This window comes from Polyodon spathula, chromosome 19 (assembly GCF_017654505.1).
Source record: "Polyodon spathula isolate WHYD16114869_AA chromosome 19, ASM1765450v1, whole genome shotgun sequence".
Taxonomy (NCBI): Eukaryota; Metazoa; Chordata; class Actinopteri; order Acipenseriformes; family Polyodontidae; genus Polyodon; species Polyodon spathula.
This window is the reverse complement of record NC_054552.1, coordinates 9191003-9208930: the sequence shown is the minus strand read 5'-3', so window position 1 is coordinate 9208930 and position 17928 is coordinate 9191003. Positions and strand designations below refer to the sequence as shown.

Here is a 17928-nt window from a genome sequence, read left to right as displayed (position 1 = left end):
AAACACTGGTACTGTACCAAGGCTCTGCACTCAAACTGGCTGGGGTATATTTTCATATCTATCTGCATGTTGCTCTGAACATACAAATTTAGGTGTATCATTGTTAGACCAGATCTCTCTCTAGTGCCATCCATATAATTCTTCCCATCACTTATCTTCTGGAATACCTTTTGTTATTTTTCCTGCTCATATTCCCCTCTTTTTTTAAAAAAGAAAATAATAATAAGCATCATGTAAAATTCCATCTATCTAGAATCCAATATTCTAGACCATCTCAACATTATGATGCACATCAGATTGATTTTGAAAAACTAGAACTATAATATAAAAAATGATCACTATGCATTGAACAAGCACTAAAATAGTGTGTGGATGCTTAACTCTCTATCTGTAACACATTAGTAGGCAACTGTTCCTTTTCTCCTTATATATTTATGCAAACTTCCATTACATCTTATGATATTCTCTACAAAATACCCCCACAGATGTAATCATTTTGCATAACACTTTCTGTTGTTAACCCATCGTTACAAATAATATTAACATTAATTTCCCTTAATTCATTTTAGACATATTCAACACTACAGAAAATCATTCAAATGTCACAGTATTTACATTTTTTTTTTTTTTTTTTGAAAAACGTCAATTTGTAGACGATCTCGTAGTATTTGTTTTTCAACATAACAGCAGGTTCGATGGTCCTGTTGTCTGAGAATAAAAAGTTCTAATATGATCAGCTGAATGTTTCATTGTTGTCCTCATCCAATTCCCAACACTTGAATCTCCATTTTAGGATATGCAACCACTTCATTTGCGAACCTAGAAGACGATCAAGTGCAGTATTTATTCTTTTGATAACATCTGTTTTCAATTTGACTTTAATGGAGCCCTTCATTCTTGTTTTTGTGTAAAGTAATTTTTCTCATCTGGGAATGCATAGGCTATTAATGCAGTTTGTAACGGAGAAATAATACTCGTTTCTTTAATCCAGTGATCTGTTTAAGCATATGTGTGCTTATTTATTTACAAGATCTCTACTGGTATTTAAGTGCAAAGTCTTTCTATTTTTGTCTTGTCACAAAACCACTGTTTCTGAGCACATCACCCAGAATCGAGAAAGAGACTTCACATTCCTAAAAGTTACCACAAAAACTAAATCCATGGAAAGTCATGGGAACCACCTCCAACCTTTTTTTTAATACTTCAAATGTAAACAATTGCTTCAATCCTTCCCTTCCCACAGTTCCTTGTAATTTGCCAATTAGTAATTTTATTTTTTGAAATCCCAATTTGTTTTCCCCAATTCTATTATTGTCTGCTGCTACCCTTCTGAGTTTTATTGCAGGCTTGCAGTATATAGACAATGGCTTTATCAAATAAACAAATGAGCACAATACCTTTGCCCCTTTAAATCAGTCTAAATGTCAATAGCGTTGTTCTTCTTTGCGTAGCAGTCATTCCATGTGTTTCAATTCTCTGCCAGAATTAATTAATCAGAATATGTCTTAAAACACAAACAACAAAAAACAAACAACAAATAAAGGTGTGTGTAGAAATACCAGTGTCAGTCAAAAAATAATGTTTGTCAGCACTAATGAATCGGTTGGTTCTATTGAAACTGCTCTAACCAATGGACCTGAACAGGGAAACAGTCATTTTCGACTTCAACAGAAGAAAAAGGTTGAATAGGTCTCCCACTAGAAGGGAGGTCAGCGTGATATCTTTGAGAGCGTGCGGCTCCTGTGTCCTGTATGGCCTCCAGCCAAAACATCAACACAGGGTCTGCCCTCCTTATCAGCAGTGATGGGGCTCACTTCCACAAAAGAGGCCGGACACCTTCAGGAAGAGGAGGGTGGGGGCTGGTAAAATGCGTTACCTTGCCCTCCCTGTCCTCCAGCTGTAGGAGCTTCTCTAGAGCTTGCAATAGAATACACAAGCTGCATCAATTCCTCATACAAGGGGGGAACAGATGGTGTGCTTGACGCACCCCTCAGCTGCTGCTTCTGCCTCTGCCATTCAGCTCCCCCTCCATTTGACCAACATTAATTGCTTACATGCCCAGGCCTGTTACAATTATTACAGACTTTTTTGGGGATTCTATAATCTTTAGCCATATGTCCCTGCCTGTTGCTGTTAAAACATTCTGCTTTCCGGAACATTCCGGAAACAAAAAGAATGCTCAAAGCAAAACAGTACAGATCACACTACAATGCAATACTGTAGGTCTGATCCTCCAGGACTTTCTCAATCGACAAGTCTCCAGTACTAGTCTTAATGAAAGAGAGAAGTGAGCTGAGCTGAGTGTACCTTGATTAAGCAACCACTGACCTCAACCTAAGATGATGTTATCTTGGTGTGGCCCTTTGTCCTTTATGCTTAACCTTTGTTATCTCTTGAATGCATCGGTTCCTCCAGCAATGTGTGATTGAGTTTATTCCAGCAGTCAGGCGGTCGTCGTCAGTGCAATGCAATCTTGCAATCTTGCATTTACCAGTTATTATTCCTCCTCTGATAATCTCCTTTTAAAACTAACAGAGTGTACAAACCGCAAACACATGTATCATATATTGCATTCAAACTTCTTTCCATGTTATCCAACATAAGCCACTTTTACAAATAAAGATGGGGGGGAGGGGGGTCCTACCACGAAAGGGCCGCCTCCTGTCCTCTTAGCTGGGTAAGAACTCTGTATATGCCCAAATCTAAACTATCATGCTGTGGCCATTACAGTATGTGTAAGTATTCCTCATGCGTGGTAGTTAGGTGTCTCTTGTGTTTCATGCTACAAAAATAATCTTAAAAGTGCATGTTTCTCTAACACCTATTATATAGACCAAACTTTTTCTAACAGGGGCCTCCTTTGAAGATGCACACCCATCACTTTATGTAGATTTTTTTTTAAATTTAAATGATGGTATTATTCTTCTAATCAGATAGGCTTTCATAACACAACTCTCTACATGATATTCACGGCACTTGACAGAGCAGGTATAGAAAAAACTAAAAAGATATATAGATTGTAGAGCTTTATAATATTAGTACAGTATGTTACTACAAATATGTTAAAAGACACCAGGGAAATAGCTATTTTACAAAATGTAAATGGAAAAAAAACACCACATAATGCATCTTTATAAGGAGTCGTACTCATATTTTCAAGATCTGGACGTGCCAAAGTCCACGGACTGCAATCCATGCCCCTTAATGAATATGTAAAGCCCGTACTGGCGTCACCGGCAAGGGGTTTCTTTAAATAACGTCAGCACGCCCAGTCACAGATTACTGCGGCAAAGCATCGCTCAGAGTCCAGGGGAAGACATTCCAGTTACTCTGTCGTTGTGCAGTATCTTTACCTCACTTTTACTAAGGTAAGCCGAATTCGCCTGACCAGAAACGGTGTTATCTGGACAAGCCAGCCACACGGTTGTCTTCTTATTTTGCTAGTTTTCATTACATACCAAATTAGACGTTCGGCAAAAAAATAAAATAAATGACGATGCGCAGCCTACGTGATGCAAAGGAGAGGAAATATGAGGTGGCGTGCCGGAGAAACCACATTAGTAGTTTATATGTATAGTTTGGGTTTTTTCTGAATTTGTTTTTTATTTGTATTCTTTAAAATGTTCATTATATGTATTTTTTTCAATATGCCTTATATGTAATATGAAACTGAAATAAAATAGCATTTGGTCGTTTATGGATGCCAAGTCACCATTTTAGCAGAATAATGCGTTGATTTTCACAAGCCTCTTCTTACTTTGACGACACACACACACACACACACACACACACACACACACACACACACACACACACACACACACACACACACACACACACTTATATTCTTGCAATAATGATATTCAGTGTTATTAATTTATACCGAAGCTACACTATACGTAACAAATAAATATTAACGGATTTTATTTTTTTATATTTATAGTTTATTTGCGGCCTGGAATACACAGTTTATGTATATTGTATTCTGGTAGAAATTACACGTACAAAAAATGTGCCGTTTATTATTTATCCTACATTCCTACAGTGTTTGTCGTTTATGTTTACAAATATTCTCTACGGTTTTAAAAGTGATCAAAAATTGATTTGTATAATTTCTATACATAATTGTGATAACGTTATGGTTTGGTTACTTCTTTGATATATATATATATATATATATATATATATATATATATATATATATATATATAATATATTACCACACCTAAACTACCCCCTGCCCCCCGGGGGGGGGGGGGTGGGGGGGGGGGGGGGTCTGCTTTTTTCGCTCATAACGGAGGCAGTATGGTTCAGTGGTTGAAGTCCTGGGCTTAGTTATAACTAGAAAGTCCCAGTTTAAATCCCACGTGTTCCACTTAAACATTTGCGGACTGTGAAAATAGACAGATTTACAATATAATATATAAAGATATGGGTTTTATCGCGGTCGTGCAGCATAGATTCTAAGCGCCCAAATAAAAACAGTAGAAAAAACGATACTTAGAAAACCCCTAGTCCCGACCCTTTTATTATTATTATAATTTTAAAACCTTTCGTTTGCCCTCGTGTAACCTCTAATGGAGACTAGTCCTAGTCATAGTAGACTTATTATTATTTGAACGCAGGTTTGTTTGGCCGCGCGCATTCCCTACTGGCTACAGTAGCACAGCGCAGCTGAGATCCGACGTTCATTGAAGGTAAGTGGTAATATTCTTTTCTATATTTTATAAATACTGTGTCTTTATAATTTCAGTATAATTTTTATAATTTAAAAAAAAAAAAAAAAATGTTTAAATTGGCCTATAAGGTTTAAGGATGACATCTGGCAAATTTTGTTTTTTTAAATATGTGAGTTAAGTGTAAAGTAACCAAATTGTGTACGAATATCTTTCTTATCATATATAATTTCTTATCAGTCCGGAGAATTTAGACAAAGAGAATGAGAGGTGAAACCTTTTGTTGGACTAACTTAGCAATAATTAATCACAAGCTTTCAAGACTTCAGAGGTCTGTTCTTCAGGTGAAAAGAAATAGATTGATGTTTACATTTAAAGGTTGCATCAGAACTTTAACAAAAATAACCAATTTAAATCATAATACTGTCAGAAAAAGCAGGACGTGTGGCCACACAATAAACAATGACAATAATAACAAAAACTAAAATATGCGAGTTAAGTCAAGTGTAACGTAACCATATTTTCTTCATTACAGAAGTGACCATCGATTTATTTACTCTCCCCTATGGTCTTTTGCATATCACATTATCTGCAGCCTTCATCTAACCTCATTTTTTTCAGGGTCTTTTTTCCCCAGCGTTGTGATTCCCGTTAAATATTTGAGCAACACGTTTAATCCACGGGTTATTTCTTTCAAAATGAGGCTACAGATTATGGATTTGTGATGTACGATGGTGAGATCTGTCGCTTTTAATGGTCATTTTCCGTTTTTTATGGTATGATGGCGGTTTAGATTGAACTGATTACAGAAAGTAACATCGATTTTAGTGCACAATTAAACATGACGTTGCTTTACTGCAGTGACTTCAATCATGTATTTATTTGTTTTTATTTATAGGCATTTGTTTGTTTTGAGATTTCTATGCGAACCGTACAGACATAACGACACAGATCATTTAGAAAGTAATTGTTTCGAAATTAATTTAGAAACAGTATTATATGTATTGTATTGTATTTGAAAATAAAATCTGCCATATTTACAGACTGTTTCAAAATGCTGGGGCAGGGCAAGCTGTTAAAAAGCAGGCCCTGCCTCAAGCAGTGCTGTCTGCCCTGTCATGATAGGCTGTCTCCTTTTGAATGTCAAAAATAATTTACAGTGAAGGTGGTGTGGTCAGTGCCAGATGGGTTCAAATAGCTGGGTAGTGTTTTACATCCACACTCCTGGAATCATTTTCTTTTTCATTTTTATTTTGAAAACTCTTAACAAGCCCATTAGAATTTATAATTCAATATCATTCCCCCATTATGTTTACAAATGCAGAATACTTAAGTTTTCACATTTATTTTTCCTCCTTACTAGGCTGACAGTACTCGGTTCTAGATTGACTTCAATCCTGAACACTAGAGCAGAGACCTATAGCTATAGTCTTGGGTTGTCTAGTAATGTTTCTTCTCTCATGTTCTCCTCTTTTGTTTGAATAAATATTGATACCTGTTTAAAATGGAATTCAAGTGGCTTAGCAAACACTAAACATCGCACATCAAGTGCAAACTGGGCCTGCACCTGGTTACGAATTGGTTTCTATGGAAGCCATTGAGTGTAGCGATCCCTCAAATAGACAAGAAAAAAAGGCAACTAGAAAAAACAAACTAGATGGCTCCTATGGCTTGTTAATAAAGCAATAAACACTCTAATGGGCGTTTCCGTGGTAAAGCAGACATGTGTAACAAAAGTAAACGTGCCTTAATCTTTTTTTTTCTTTTTTCCCCATGAAATATTCAATGAATTAACATGCAGGTTCAAAATTTCTTTTGGGTACTATCACAAAGTCGGCCGGAGTGGGGGGGTCAGACCAGGAACAGAAACCAGGAAATAAACAAAGAGAGTTTGGTGGAGCTGGTGGCTCAGCATTTAATGAGTGAACAGAACATACAGAAAATAAACGGTTGAAACAAACAAAAAACTCAAGACATGGCACATTTGCCAAAACAAAAGAGACAAACGAAACAGACTATCACTAAACAAAACACGGTGAGCTTCTATTTAACGATTATTATTATTCTTATTATTCTTATTACCTCAGTCTTCCATCCCGTTCTCCACTCACTGAACACACAACCCTGAGTGGGTGAAAACATGCAGCTTTTATGCAGGTCCTGGCGGTGGAGGTGGCGGAGGCAGAGGCAGCTCCTGCTGCTCTGCTCCTGCCGATGGAGGTGGGAGCGGCGTGTAGTCTCCTGGCGACGGAGGCTCTCCCTTACTTGCACTTGCTCTCCCTCACTAGGGACTGGTGCGGCTCTCCCTCACTTGCAGGGGACTGGTGCGGCTCTCCCTCACTTGCAGGGGACTGGTACGGCTCTCCCTCACTTGCAGGGGACTGGTGCTCTCCCTCACTTGCTCTCCCTCACTTGCAGGGGACTGCTCTCCCTCACTTGCAGGGGACTGGTGCGGCTCTCCCTCACTTGCAGGGGACTGGTGCGGCTCTCCCTCACTTGCAGGGGACTGGTGCGGCTCTCCCTCACTTGCAGGGGACTGGTGCGGCTCTCCCTCACTTGCAGGGGACTGGTGCGGCTCTCCCTCACTTGCAGGGGACTGGTGCGGCTCTCCCTCACTTGCAGGGGACTGGTGTGTTGGCTGCTCTCCCTCTGGTCCTGGAGACAGTGTCAGGGCTTCTCCTGATGAGACCAGAGGTGGGACCCCTCCCACATCGGCAGCCAGGTAGTTGAACACCATGGCTGCAATGTCTCGGAGGGACACTGGGTGGTGTTGCTGTTCCCAAGTTTCCCAACGCTCCCCATCTTGGGCCCACAGCAGGTTAATCACCTTCGGGAGGTCTTTTTCCAGGCCACCGTCAGGGTCCGTCAGCCAGTCCCAGATCTCCCTCGATGGTGGCCCTCGTACAAGCAGGGCTTCTCCCACCGACGTTGGAGATGGAACCAGCAGGCACTCTCCCTCTGCTGGTGGAGACTTGGGCTGTGGATGCACCGACTCCCCCTTTGCAGGCTGTGGGTGCACTGACTCCTCCCTCTTGGGCTGTGGACTTTCAGCCTCCTTCCACGCAGGCTGTGGAGGTGAAACCAGCAGGCATTCTTCCTCTGCTGGTGGAGACTTGGGCGGTGGACGCTCTGTCTTCCTCTTCCCCTTTCCCCTTCTCTGCCTCCTTCTGCTCACCTTCCTCTCCTGGGCCAGTTCCTCCTCTCCCTCTTGGTAGGGGCAGGCAACCACCATGTGCCCGTACACCCCGCAGGCAAGGCACCAGCCTTGGTCCTCCAGACCACTGAGGAGCTCTTCCAGGTCCATGCAGCCATTTCTCCAGCCTTCCATATATTTTTTTTTTTTAACAAGAAACTGCGGTTCCTGCTCTGGTCTGCGTCTAGGAGGCGCTGGTAGTCCCGGTTCTGACACCACGTGTCACAAAGACGGCCGGAGTGGGGGACGTCCGACCAGAAACAGAAACCCGGAAATAAACAAAGAGAGAGATGGAGTTTGGTGTAGATGAGCGAATGGCTTCGCTCAGCATTTAATGAGTGAACAGAACAGACAGAAAATAAACGGTTGTAACAAACAAAAAACACAGGATACGGCACATTCGCCAAAACAAAAGAGACAAAATGGACTATCACTAAACAAAACACGGTGAGCTTCTATTTAACGATTCTTATTATTCTTATTACCTCTGTCTCCAATCCCGTTCTCCACTCACCGAACACACAACCGCGAGTGAGTGAAAACATGCAGCTTTTATGTAGCTGTACCGAGACTCGATTGATAATCAATCATTCAATTGGAGTTGTGGTAAATTGCGTGTGAATTAATAAAGTGCAATTCCCCGTGCTAACATATTATTATGTTTTACTTGCATGTGAAGTGCTGTGCAATCCTCATGCCTAAATACAAATATACATTTTAAACACTTGTGTTACACAGACCCGTTTATATCCAGTGTACCAATGACTATACACCAACATTAACACACAACACAAAATACATACAGGTGCAGGCACTTTGCCACAGGTACTTTCTCACACTGCTTTTTGAATGGTAGCTTCACTGCAAATTACCTGATGGGGTTCTCAAGAAAGTGCTACAAAACTGAAAAATTAAATATCTGAATTTATTTACTGAAAAATCAGGCAAAATATGTTATGAGTAATGCCATGTCCGAAACAACACTTTTACACCTAAATGTTTCTTCCCATGGTTCAATATAAACCCCCAAAGGAATGTCATTAAGGATTTTCTGTCATGTCATGACATGTCCCGTACAACACTTTGTTTATTTATTAAAAAATAAAATAAAATCATGCAGTCTTATGGAATCAAGATTAATTTGTAGAGGATTTAGTTTAAAGGAAAAGGAATAAACACTGTATGGCAGCACCAAAAAAACATTAGCACTTACGTGATATGTTCAAACTCATATGACAAGGGGAAAAATACTGTATGTGCTTTCATTGACTACCTATATGACAACATAATGTCAACTGATAATGGGTCAGAAGGAGAAGTTAAAAATCGAACATGGTCAGGGTTCTGCAAGACCTTAGACAGAAGTACTGTATAAAAAAAAACTTCACTTGGAAATACTTTGCCACAAGCCATGGGAAAGGCATAGCAGGTGGAGTTGGGGGCAGGGCTAAAAGCAAAAAAGATGATGCTCATGTTGTGCAATCCTTTGCAGATTTTGCTTGTGTAGCTAAGAAATTGTTACAGAAGACAACTGTGTTTCATATTTCTGAAAAGGAAATCAGCTCCCGCATATAGTGTATGAACCCCTGGGCAGATGTACAGCCTGTCTCAGGAATACAAAAGATGCATGTAGTTTGCTATGATTTTGAAACTGGAAAGACACAATTGTAGCATAATGCCTTGGAAGTTACTCCAGCCATTATCATTGATCCCACAGATCATGCTCACACTGCAAACAATGACATGGCTACTGGGACAGCCAGTACTTCCACTGAGGGGTTCATGGCACCTCTACTTGACAACACAGCAGCTACAGACCACGCTCCTGACACAAATACTACCTATAGTTCAGGAAACACCAGTGGCTTCTCTGTTGGGGAGTGGTGTGTTGTGACTTATGAGGGTGTTGGGTACCCAGGAGAAATAACATGCATCACAAGTGATGAGATTGAAGTATCTGTGATGCACAAATGGCCACGCAATGTGGACAAGATTTTCTATCTGGCTGGCGATATAATAAAAAAAAATCCACCTCCTATCGTTGGTTCCAGGGGTCAATTCTGTTTTGAGGACTTTCTTTCTTAAAGTACTGGACATATCCCTTGTCCATCAAAAGAGATGAGCTAATACTGAAGATTCAAAGCACTGAGACTTCAGAAAAACTGAATTCTGACTTTTACATTGATATCCATGAATATGTTTGTACAGCATAAAGAAGTATTATAGTGTTTTAAGTGTTCATTTTGGAGGTATTACTGCAATTCGTTAATCACATGTGGCCTGAGCAGGCTAAAAAATATGGATGAAGTTTCAAATGTAACATTGGTGCTTTTGTGTGGTACTGTACTATTACAGCCGTGCTTTATTATTTCCTAAATATCCTAAGAGACATAATCTGCTTTACTTTAACAGTCGAATGAAAGTATGCCAGTTAAAATTTAGGTAGCCTTGTTTAAAGAGCAGGTAGTCAAATCTGTCCTGTACAACACCGTTTTCATGTCCCGCACAAACACTTTAGTTATGTAATTGTACTGTAGTTGGGTCTGTCACAGTTTCTAATTTGCATTTGTTCATTAGATGTACCTCTCCTGATATCTATTAAGGTAAATAAAAGTTTATATCTCTAACAGATTCACAGACTTGTTATACTTTTCACCTCATGCCTGAATGCATGTCCCTACAACATAGTACATTTTAAGAAGTACTTAATAGTAATGACCACATATTCTTTAATGATTACTACCCTTAGTTTACCTTGGTCATATACTCTGACTAAAACATTTTTGACGTCTTAATTTAAAACCAGTTTTTGATGTAGAAACCAAAAAGCTGTCTGAATGTACCATACAACACATACAGAATCACCCAAATAAGCTATTCTGGCTGCAAAGATAACAAGTCATTGGGTTGTGAAAGAATGCAGATAGATATGGAGCATATCATATCACCATGTCTGTTCAGTGCCATTTGGGAGCCCAGTCTTATGCAATGGTAGTGACTGAGCAGATAAGTAATTGTATACAGTACTTGACTTTACCATAGTCAGTCGTGAGCAAATTGAAATGGTTGGGAGTGGAGTTTCAGTTTAGTTTATTCTGGAGGAAAGCCACTAACTTCGCAGCTGCTACGTGGCAGTGTTGCTTTCGTGTCGAAAACAGGAAATTAAAGCCAGTGTTTTAGTGTTTCTGTTACACAGTACTTTCACATAAGTCTACAGTTTGTTTTTAAGCACTAATAAACTCATTTTCTCAATGCATACAGTACATGCATGTTTTCAGTTATATTTGAAGGTCATTTTCTTGCTTTAGAATTCTTATATTTGATACTTGATTAGGGAATTGATTGCTGATTGCACCTCTACTTTTGTGTCTCTCTAGCTTACAGAGATGGCAACTGTGAAGGAACAGCTGATCGAGCATGTGATGAAAGACGAGGTTTCCATCCCTTGTGGCAAAGTGACAGTGGTGGGCGTGGGAGCCGTGGGCATGGCCTGTGCCATCAGCATCCTCACCAAGGTGAGCTGAACACACTGGAATGGAGCTAGGTTCAAACACAATTTCAATTTATGCACCCTAATAAGTACTTTGGGTTAATTGGTCAATCCCAGCACCTCAGTTTGCTAATGGTTCTTGAATAAATGTATTCAGTGATACCAGTCAGGCACTTCAGTGCTCAGGCTTAAATTGTGTCTGAATTATACTTTACTGTTTTAAATATTTATCCTCTGCTTGCACAAGGAGTGATGGGGGTATCAAAAATCAATATAAACCTTTTATTTATATGTTTTTTTTTTTTTTTTTTTTTTATCTATGGTGTTGTATTAAAAAACAGCATATCTGAATTACAGCATCCTGTGCTATAACAGAACTTGCAGGTATAATGTACTGCTAGTAACATGCCTGTACCCACATGAAGAGCTGATACTTTCAGCACAGGATTGATAACAGCCTTTTTTTAAATGTAAAGTATTTTTAAAATGAGGACTACATCTTTAATTTACTGTGACACCCCCTCCTTCCCCCTTCCGGCAACTGTATCAGGGACATCTCCTAATGAGGCACTGCCTGGAAGAAGGGGCTCAGTGTGCACGTGCTGTCTGTCCACATTGCACCAGGGCAACTCAGCAGTGCCAGTTAGTTTGACTTGGCTTTTGAGGAGGGATGAAAGGGTGGGGAGAGTTCAAAGAAATCATTAATAAGAACTAATTTGTTTAGAAGGGCGGGTAAAAAGAATAACTCAGCTGTGAGGCTGTTTTTGCAGAGAGCAGTATTCTAGAGCATGCACGCAAAAATGACTACGCATGCTAGGGGCAATCAAGCCCGTGTTCTCTTGATAGAACCTCAGTCGGGGCAGGCAGGCATGAAGGGGACATTCTGAAGTAGATGGTGGGAACTGAACGATTTCTGCATGAACTGTGTAAAGGGTTGGGGTTGGTTATTTAGTAAGTCCTGCTTAAATCCACTTGAAATTGTTTGCGGACCCCTGGAGTCTTCGAGAAACAGTAAGTCTACTTGCTGGCCGATCTCTGTTGTTCCTCGGCTCTCCAGTGTTAACCCCTTCCTCCCTTGTGCCCTGCAGGAGCTGACGGATGAGCTCGCCCTGGTCGATGTGATTGAGGACAAACTGAAGGGTGAGATGATGGATCTGCAGCACGGAGGACTTTTCTTGCGCACTCCAAAGATTGTCGCTGACAAAGGTGAGGGGTTGAGCACCCAGGTCACAGGGACAGCACCCTTAAGATAGAATCTGGAGGCACAGTTAGAATAAAACGGACATTAAGTAGAGATGCATGTAGAGGTTAAATTATGTGGTTCTATTATAAAGGATCAAACATTGTGGGAAATCTAGGGTATTGCCAAAGTTTTAATACTGCTGAATTTTCTTTTCATTTCTTGTATATACATACCCAGTCGTCCATTCTAATAATTTTTATTCAATAAAGGACTGCTCATATACACAATTTCCTAAGAGCTTGGGTAATGAGTGACCGAGTTGCTTAACTTAACTAGTTTTATATTGTGTATTTATAGCAGTGAAACATGTTTGTACCGACCATACTTGATTGATAACTGATTAGCAGTAATGTTATGTTGCAGTGGTCCATGAGATGGAAAAGGGGAAGGCAGTACTGTAAGCGTGGTTCTGTGTCTCTAAGTGGGCGTTGTCTCTCTCCTCCCCAGACTACAGTTGCACAGCCAACTCCAAGGTGGTGGTGGTGACAGCTGGCGCTCGTCAGCAGGAGGGCGAGAGCCGCTTGAACCTGGTGCAGCGCAACGTCAACATCTTCAAATTCATCATCCCCAACATCGTCAAGTACAGCCCCAACTGCATCATCCTTGTCGTCTCCAACCCAGGTGAGAGGAGCATCTGGAAACAGAGCCCCCTGCTTCCATTCTGCAGCCAAAACAACCAGGCCTCAATACAGCCTGTTAACACACAAACTGGTTTGGAATAGTAAAAAAGGGTTATAATTGAGTTTTGTTTAACTTGTCTATTCAAGTATCAAAACCGATAAAAACTGGTGCGACATGACAAAGAACAACTCTGGTGCTTAGGATTTAAAAGTAATATTAAAATAAAGGGAAGGCAACTCGCATTTCAAAAAATACTTTATTTTTTTTGTCTTAAAATTACCTTAATCAGGGTACCTATTTAAATATCAGCAATAAAATAATCTTTTAAAGAGAAAATACACAGGACCCAGTTAAACTAGCTGCCTGGATCCATTGCTGATGACCTGCTCTTGTCCTTTCTTCTCCAGTGGACGTCCTGACCTACGTAGCCTGGAAGCTGAGTGGTTTCCCCCGGAACCGTGTCATCGGCAGCGGCTGTAATCTGGACTCCGCCCGCTTCCGCTACCTGATGGGAGAGAAGCTGAACCTGCACCCGTCCAGCTGCCATGGCTGGGTCATTGGGGAGCATGGAGACTCCAGCGGTGAGTCTGTCTGTGTCTATCTGTCACACATCTACACGGTTTCCTGTAAATTATTAGCAATATCACATTCCGCTTAGGACTTGCTCTGTTAAATCTGGTGGCCACACACTGTTGACTATCTTGTACCACACATTAAAGTTATTTGAACTAATCTGTTTATGAACAATGTCTGTCTTCCCATCTTGTCACTTAAGAAAATGGAGCTCAATAGACTGTTAACAAACAGTTCAAGAACTTTTGTCGAAAGCAGTTTTAGGGTGATAACACAGGGAGAGATTCTGATCCAGTACTCTGGTGTAACCAACCTGATATTACACAGATTAATGATATGTCATATGATCTGCACTGCAGAATAAATCTGTCTGTTTAGCTACAAAGAACATCCAACCTCAGACCGTTTACAAGGACTATATCCTGAAAGACACAGAAAACACACGACTTTTTAATCAGAATAATGTTATTATTAAAATTAACTGATTATGTAAGTCACACTTACCTCAGCTGTATCTTAAGAATCGCTCATCAGGTTGTGGTTAAACTTGGAATGGACATTACTTAGCGCAAGGCATTAACAGTGTGAAGTATGGATTGTGACAGTGTGTTGTTTCCACCCCACAGTACCTGTATGGAGCGGGGTGAATGTTGCTGGTGTTTCCCTCAAGAATCTGAACCCTGGTATGGGCACAGACGAGGACAAGGAGAACTGGAAGGAGGTCCACAAGCAGGTGGTGGAGAGGTGAGCAGCTCACGTCATCTTGCCTAATTCCCTGCAATGTGTAGGGTCCAGACTAGTTTGTAAACCAGTTTAAATCAACACAAACTCATTTTTAAGGTGTTTCCACAGCTTGCTTCCCCAGCTACAACTACTTCATAAAATTGTTTAATCCCCATTTCCATTTTAAATGGAAAGAGAGAATGAGAAGGTGTGGCAGAGCACAGCTCTGCCCTTTAGAAATTGGCAGGGATGGGGTTCGTTGTGTTCAGGTGGCTGGGGTTGATTAGATGATTAGTTTAATTCATGATCAATCAGCGCCCAGCCACCTGACATAAAAGGAGGCCTCTGCTTCTCATTTGGGAGGAGGGAGTTGAGGAAGCAGGTTGGTGTTTTGTTTAGATTTTTGAAAGTTTGATTCCAGTGAAGGCATTGCCCAGCCTGGAAACCTTTTTTTTTTGTAAGTTTTGTTGTCTTTCTATTTGTTTGAAGATTTTTATTTTGCCCTTGCGCACTTTCATTTTTGTGTTTATTTATAATAAAACAGTTATTGTTTTGAACTGCAGACTGTCTCTGGGCCTCTATCCACTCACCAGCCTGCCACAGAAGGATATACCATTATAAAAAGTAGCCTGCTCTATATTCCCGGGTAACAGCATGCAGCAAAGTGCACTAAAGCATACATTAAATTGATAAATTACAGAATGCATTGTCAAAACCATTGTTAACCATGTGAGAGTATATGCATGATATAAGAATGGTAAATCATATTAAATTAGTTGTGAAATAACAGTGCAAATTTACCATGCTAAACATTAGGAATCAGCTGTAGCACTGGCCCGCTCTACATAGAGCTGTTTCTCCCTTGCTTATCCACTTTCTCTCCCTCTGCCCCCCCCCCCACTGCAGTGCCTATGAGGTGATCAAGCTGAAGGGCTACACCTCTTGGGCTATCGGCATGTCCGTGGCCGACCTGGTGGAGTCCATTATGAAGAACCTGAGGAAGGTGCACCCCGTCTCCACCATGGTCCAGGTGAGTCGTTCTTCTTAAAAGTGGTGCTTTTAAATCGGATGGCTTTTGAGCAATATGTAGCTTATTGAGCTCCACAAGGTGGCTCTTTTGAAGTATCACATTTAAGGTTCTTAATGGGTTTGAAAAGACTGCAATGGCAATAAGTAATCTAATTGCCAATTAGTAATCTAAGTAAGCAGAAGCAAGTCCAGTCAAAATGCAGCTTATCGACCATTGTGTTTTAAACAAAGTTTAATGTGTAGAAAATGACTGAAGTCATCTTGTAACATTGATTGATGATATGAATTGTAAAGCTGTCCTGTGTGGTGGACAAGTCCTGTATAAACTCAAGTTGCCTGGTTAAAGTCTTTCGTTCTCCTGCCCTCCTCTCCACAGGGAATGCACGGTGTGAAGGATGAAGTTTTCCTCAGCATCCCCTGTGTTCTGAGTAGCTCCGGCCTTTCAGATGTGGTCAAGATGACTCTGAAATCCGATGAAGAAGAGCAGCTGAGGAAGAGTGCAGACACCCTCTGGGGGATCCAGAAGGAACTGAAGCTGTAATCATGTCCTTTAGCTCCACCTACACCCAACCCTCCCACAGCAAACCACAGACTGCCAGTGTAGTGGTTCTAGGTAGAAGCGTCCCTCTTCACAATTGCATCAAATAGAGGCATCTGTGTGTGTGCGTTTCTGTACTGTTCATCTTCCTTGCACTCTGTTGAAAAATTAATAAAAGGCAGTTTTAAACGGTATTGCATACAAGTCAGCTTATTTGGCACCAGAACCATTCCTTTCACTATGTGCACTCCAAACACAGTTTTAAGCAGCCTGCGGTCAGTTTCAAACTGGTAAAAGCTTATAAGAGGCCATGGTAATATACTGTACAATAAGACTTGCTGTTACAACTAAAATATGTATTTTCCAAAATGTAAAAGTATTCGGGGGGTTGGAGGAAAATTGTTGTATTATTCATATTTTGATGTGATTTTTTTTCTTTTTTTTTAAATGAAAGGTTCTAGTCTTTTTTTTTATTACACTCCTCCCCCAGCAAACTTAATGTTACCATTTCACATTTACAACAGGTTTTAGATGTGTGGGGTATGCAGGTAGCATGCAAACAATGTAACAACAGTATATAAGCAGATATGCTTAGTATTTGACTGGTAGTATTTATTTTTTTATGAAAAGTTTGTGAGCCACAAAGTAATCAACTTGCTACAAAACTCAATTTTAGAAAAAGGAAGCTGGAAACGGCAGTCTGCTTTTTAGTATTTTATGTGTTCATCTACTTAAATGTCCGTTGGAAGTTTGTTTTTTGTTTTGTCTTTAGAAGTACCTGATGTTTCACGCTGTATCCCATCATTCGGTGTTCCTGTGCAATGGAAAATGAAGTGAAATTAACTAAGGGAAGCTTATGTTTATGCAACCACTCCAGCACCAAATAAAATTCCAGGAGAATCCACTGCATCTATTTGTATTTTATTTCTCTGCTTTTGTGGTTCTTTTTTATTAGTACAGTATGTTCTCGTAACATTCATAAAACTTTTAAGAAGCAAGTTAAGTAAACGAATGTTTCGGCTAGTGCCTTAATCAGCAATTTTTATTAGGAACGCAAATTATTACATATACATATTTTAATGGTTTTTGGTTTATGTAATTGAAATCCAGAGACGTTTAGAAAATGGATTTTAAAAACTTTGGTAGCAGTAAAGTAATGTTAGATTGCCTTTGAAGGCTTGTTTTAAATACATTTCTGATTTACTCTAATATGGAATCTAAAAATGGCAATGCAAGACAGCAAATATTGGATTATAGCACTGTGAATTATGCACAAAACACATCTTTGTGGTATATTTGTTAACATTCTGGTTTGTATGTAACTAGTCTGGCCACCAGATTTCATAGGTCATTTTTTTTTTTTTTTTAATGAAAATAGAGACCAATAAAACACTACAGTTAAATTAAGAAATAGAAGTCAAATAAAGGGAATCAACTGTACTTTGACTTTAATGTGATGCCAATTATTACATGAAACTTCTTGACTAAATAAACAAAGGCCAGTTACAACATCTAGACAAACTACTGGTATTCAGTAGCAACTGAAGCCATTGCAGCCAGTAGTTTAATAAGATGACATACTTCCATTGAATTCTTAAATTAAGGTTTCTAAGAATTACTACACAGCTTCTGTTAACTAAGTCTCTATAAAATACATATCGCTGTATGCTGGTCACAGGTGATGGCCCTGATTCACTACCTTGTATGACATGTAATGAGATGATGGCAAAATCTAAATAAGATAGGGAAGCATGTGTTTTTTTTTTTTTTTTTTTTTTAGGAGAATACTCCAACTGAGCTCCAACCACTGACTGTCTACGGAAATGGATTTGTGAAAAGAAT

At 39.9% G+C, this 17928-nt stretch overlaps 1 protein-coding gene across 2 annotated transcripts; it reads left to right on the top strand.

Annotated features, from left to right (window-relative positions):
• Positions 1 to 3262: 3262 nt before the first annotated feature.
• Positions 3263 to 16990, top strand: LOC121294261 (L-lactate dehydrogenase A chain-like). 2 transcript variants are annotated; one of them, XM_041217823.1, is made up of 9 exons: positions 3273 to 3368; positions 4626 to 4697; positions 11247 to 11384; positions 12448 to 12565; positions 13050 to 13223; positions 13631 to 13804; positions 14423 to 14540; positions 15426 to 15549; positions 15925 to 16990. In XM_041217823.1, the coding sequence occupies exons 3-9, from the start codon at positions 11256 to 11258 to the stop codon at positions 16087 to 16089; spliced, it is 1002 nt and encodes a 333-aa protein (XP_041073757.1). In that variant the 5' UTR covers positions 3273 to 3368; positions 4626 to 4697; positions 11247 to 11255; the 3' UTR covers positions 16090 to 16990. The 2 variants fall into 2 exon arrangements, with proteins under 2 accessions (XP_041073756.1, XP_041073757.1); XM_041217822.1 differs by lacking the exon at positions 4626 to 4697 and having other exon boundaries at positions 3263 to 3368.
• Positions 16991 to 17928: the final 938 nt, after the last annotated feature.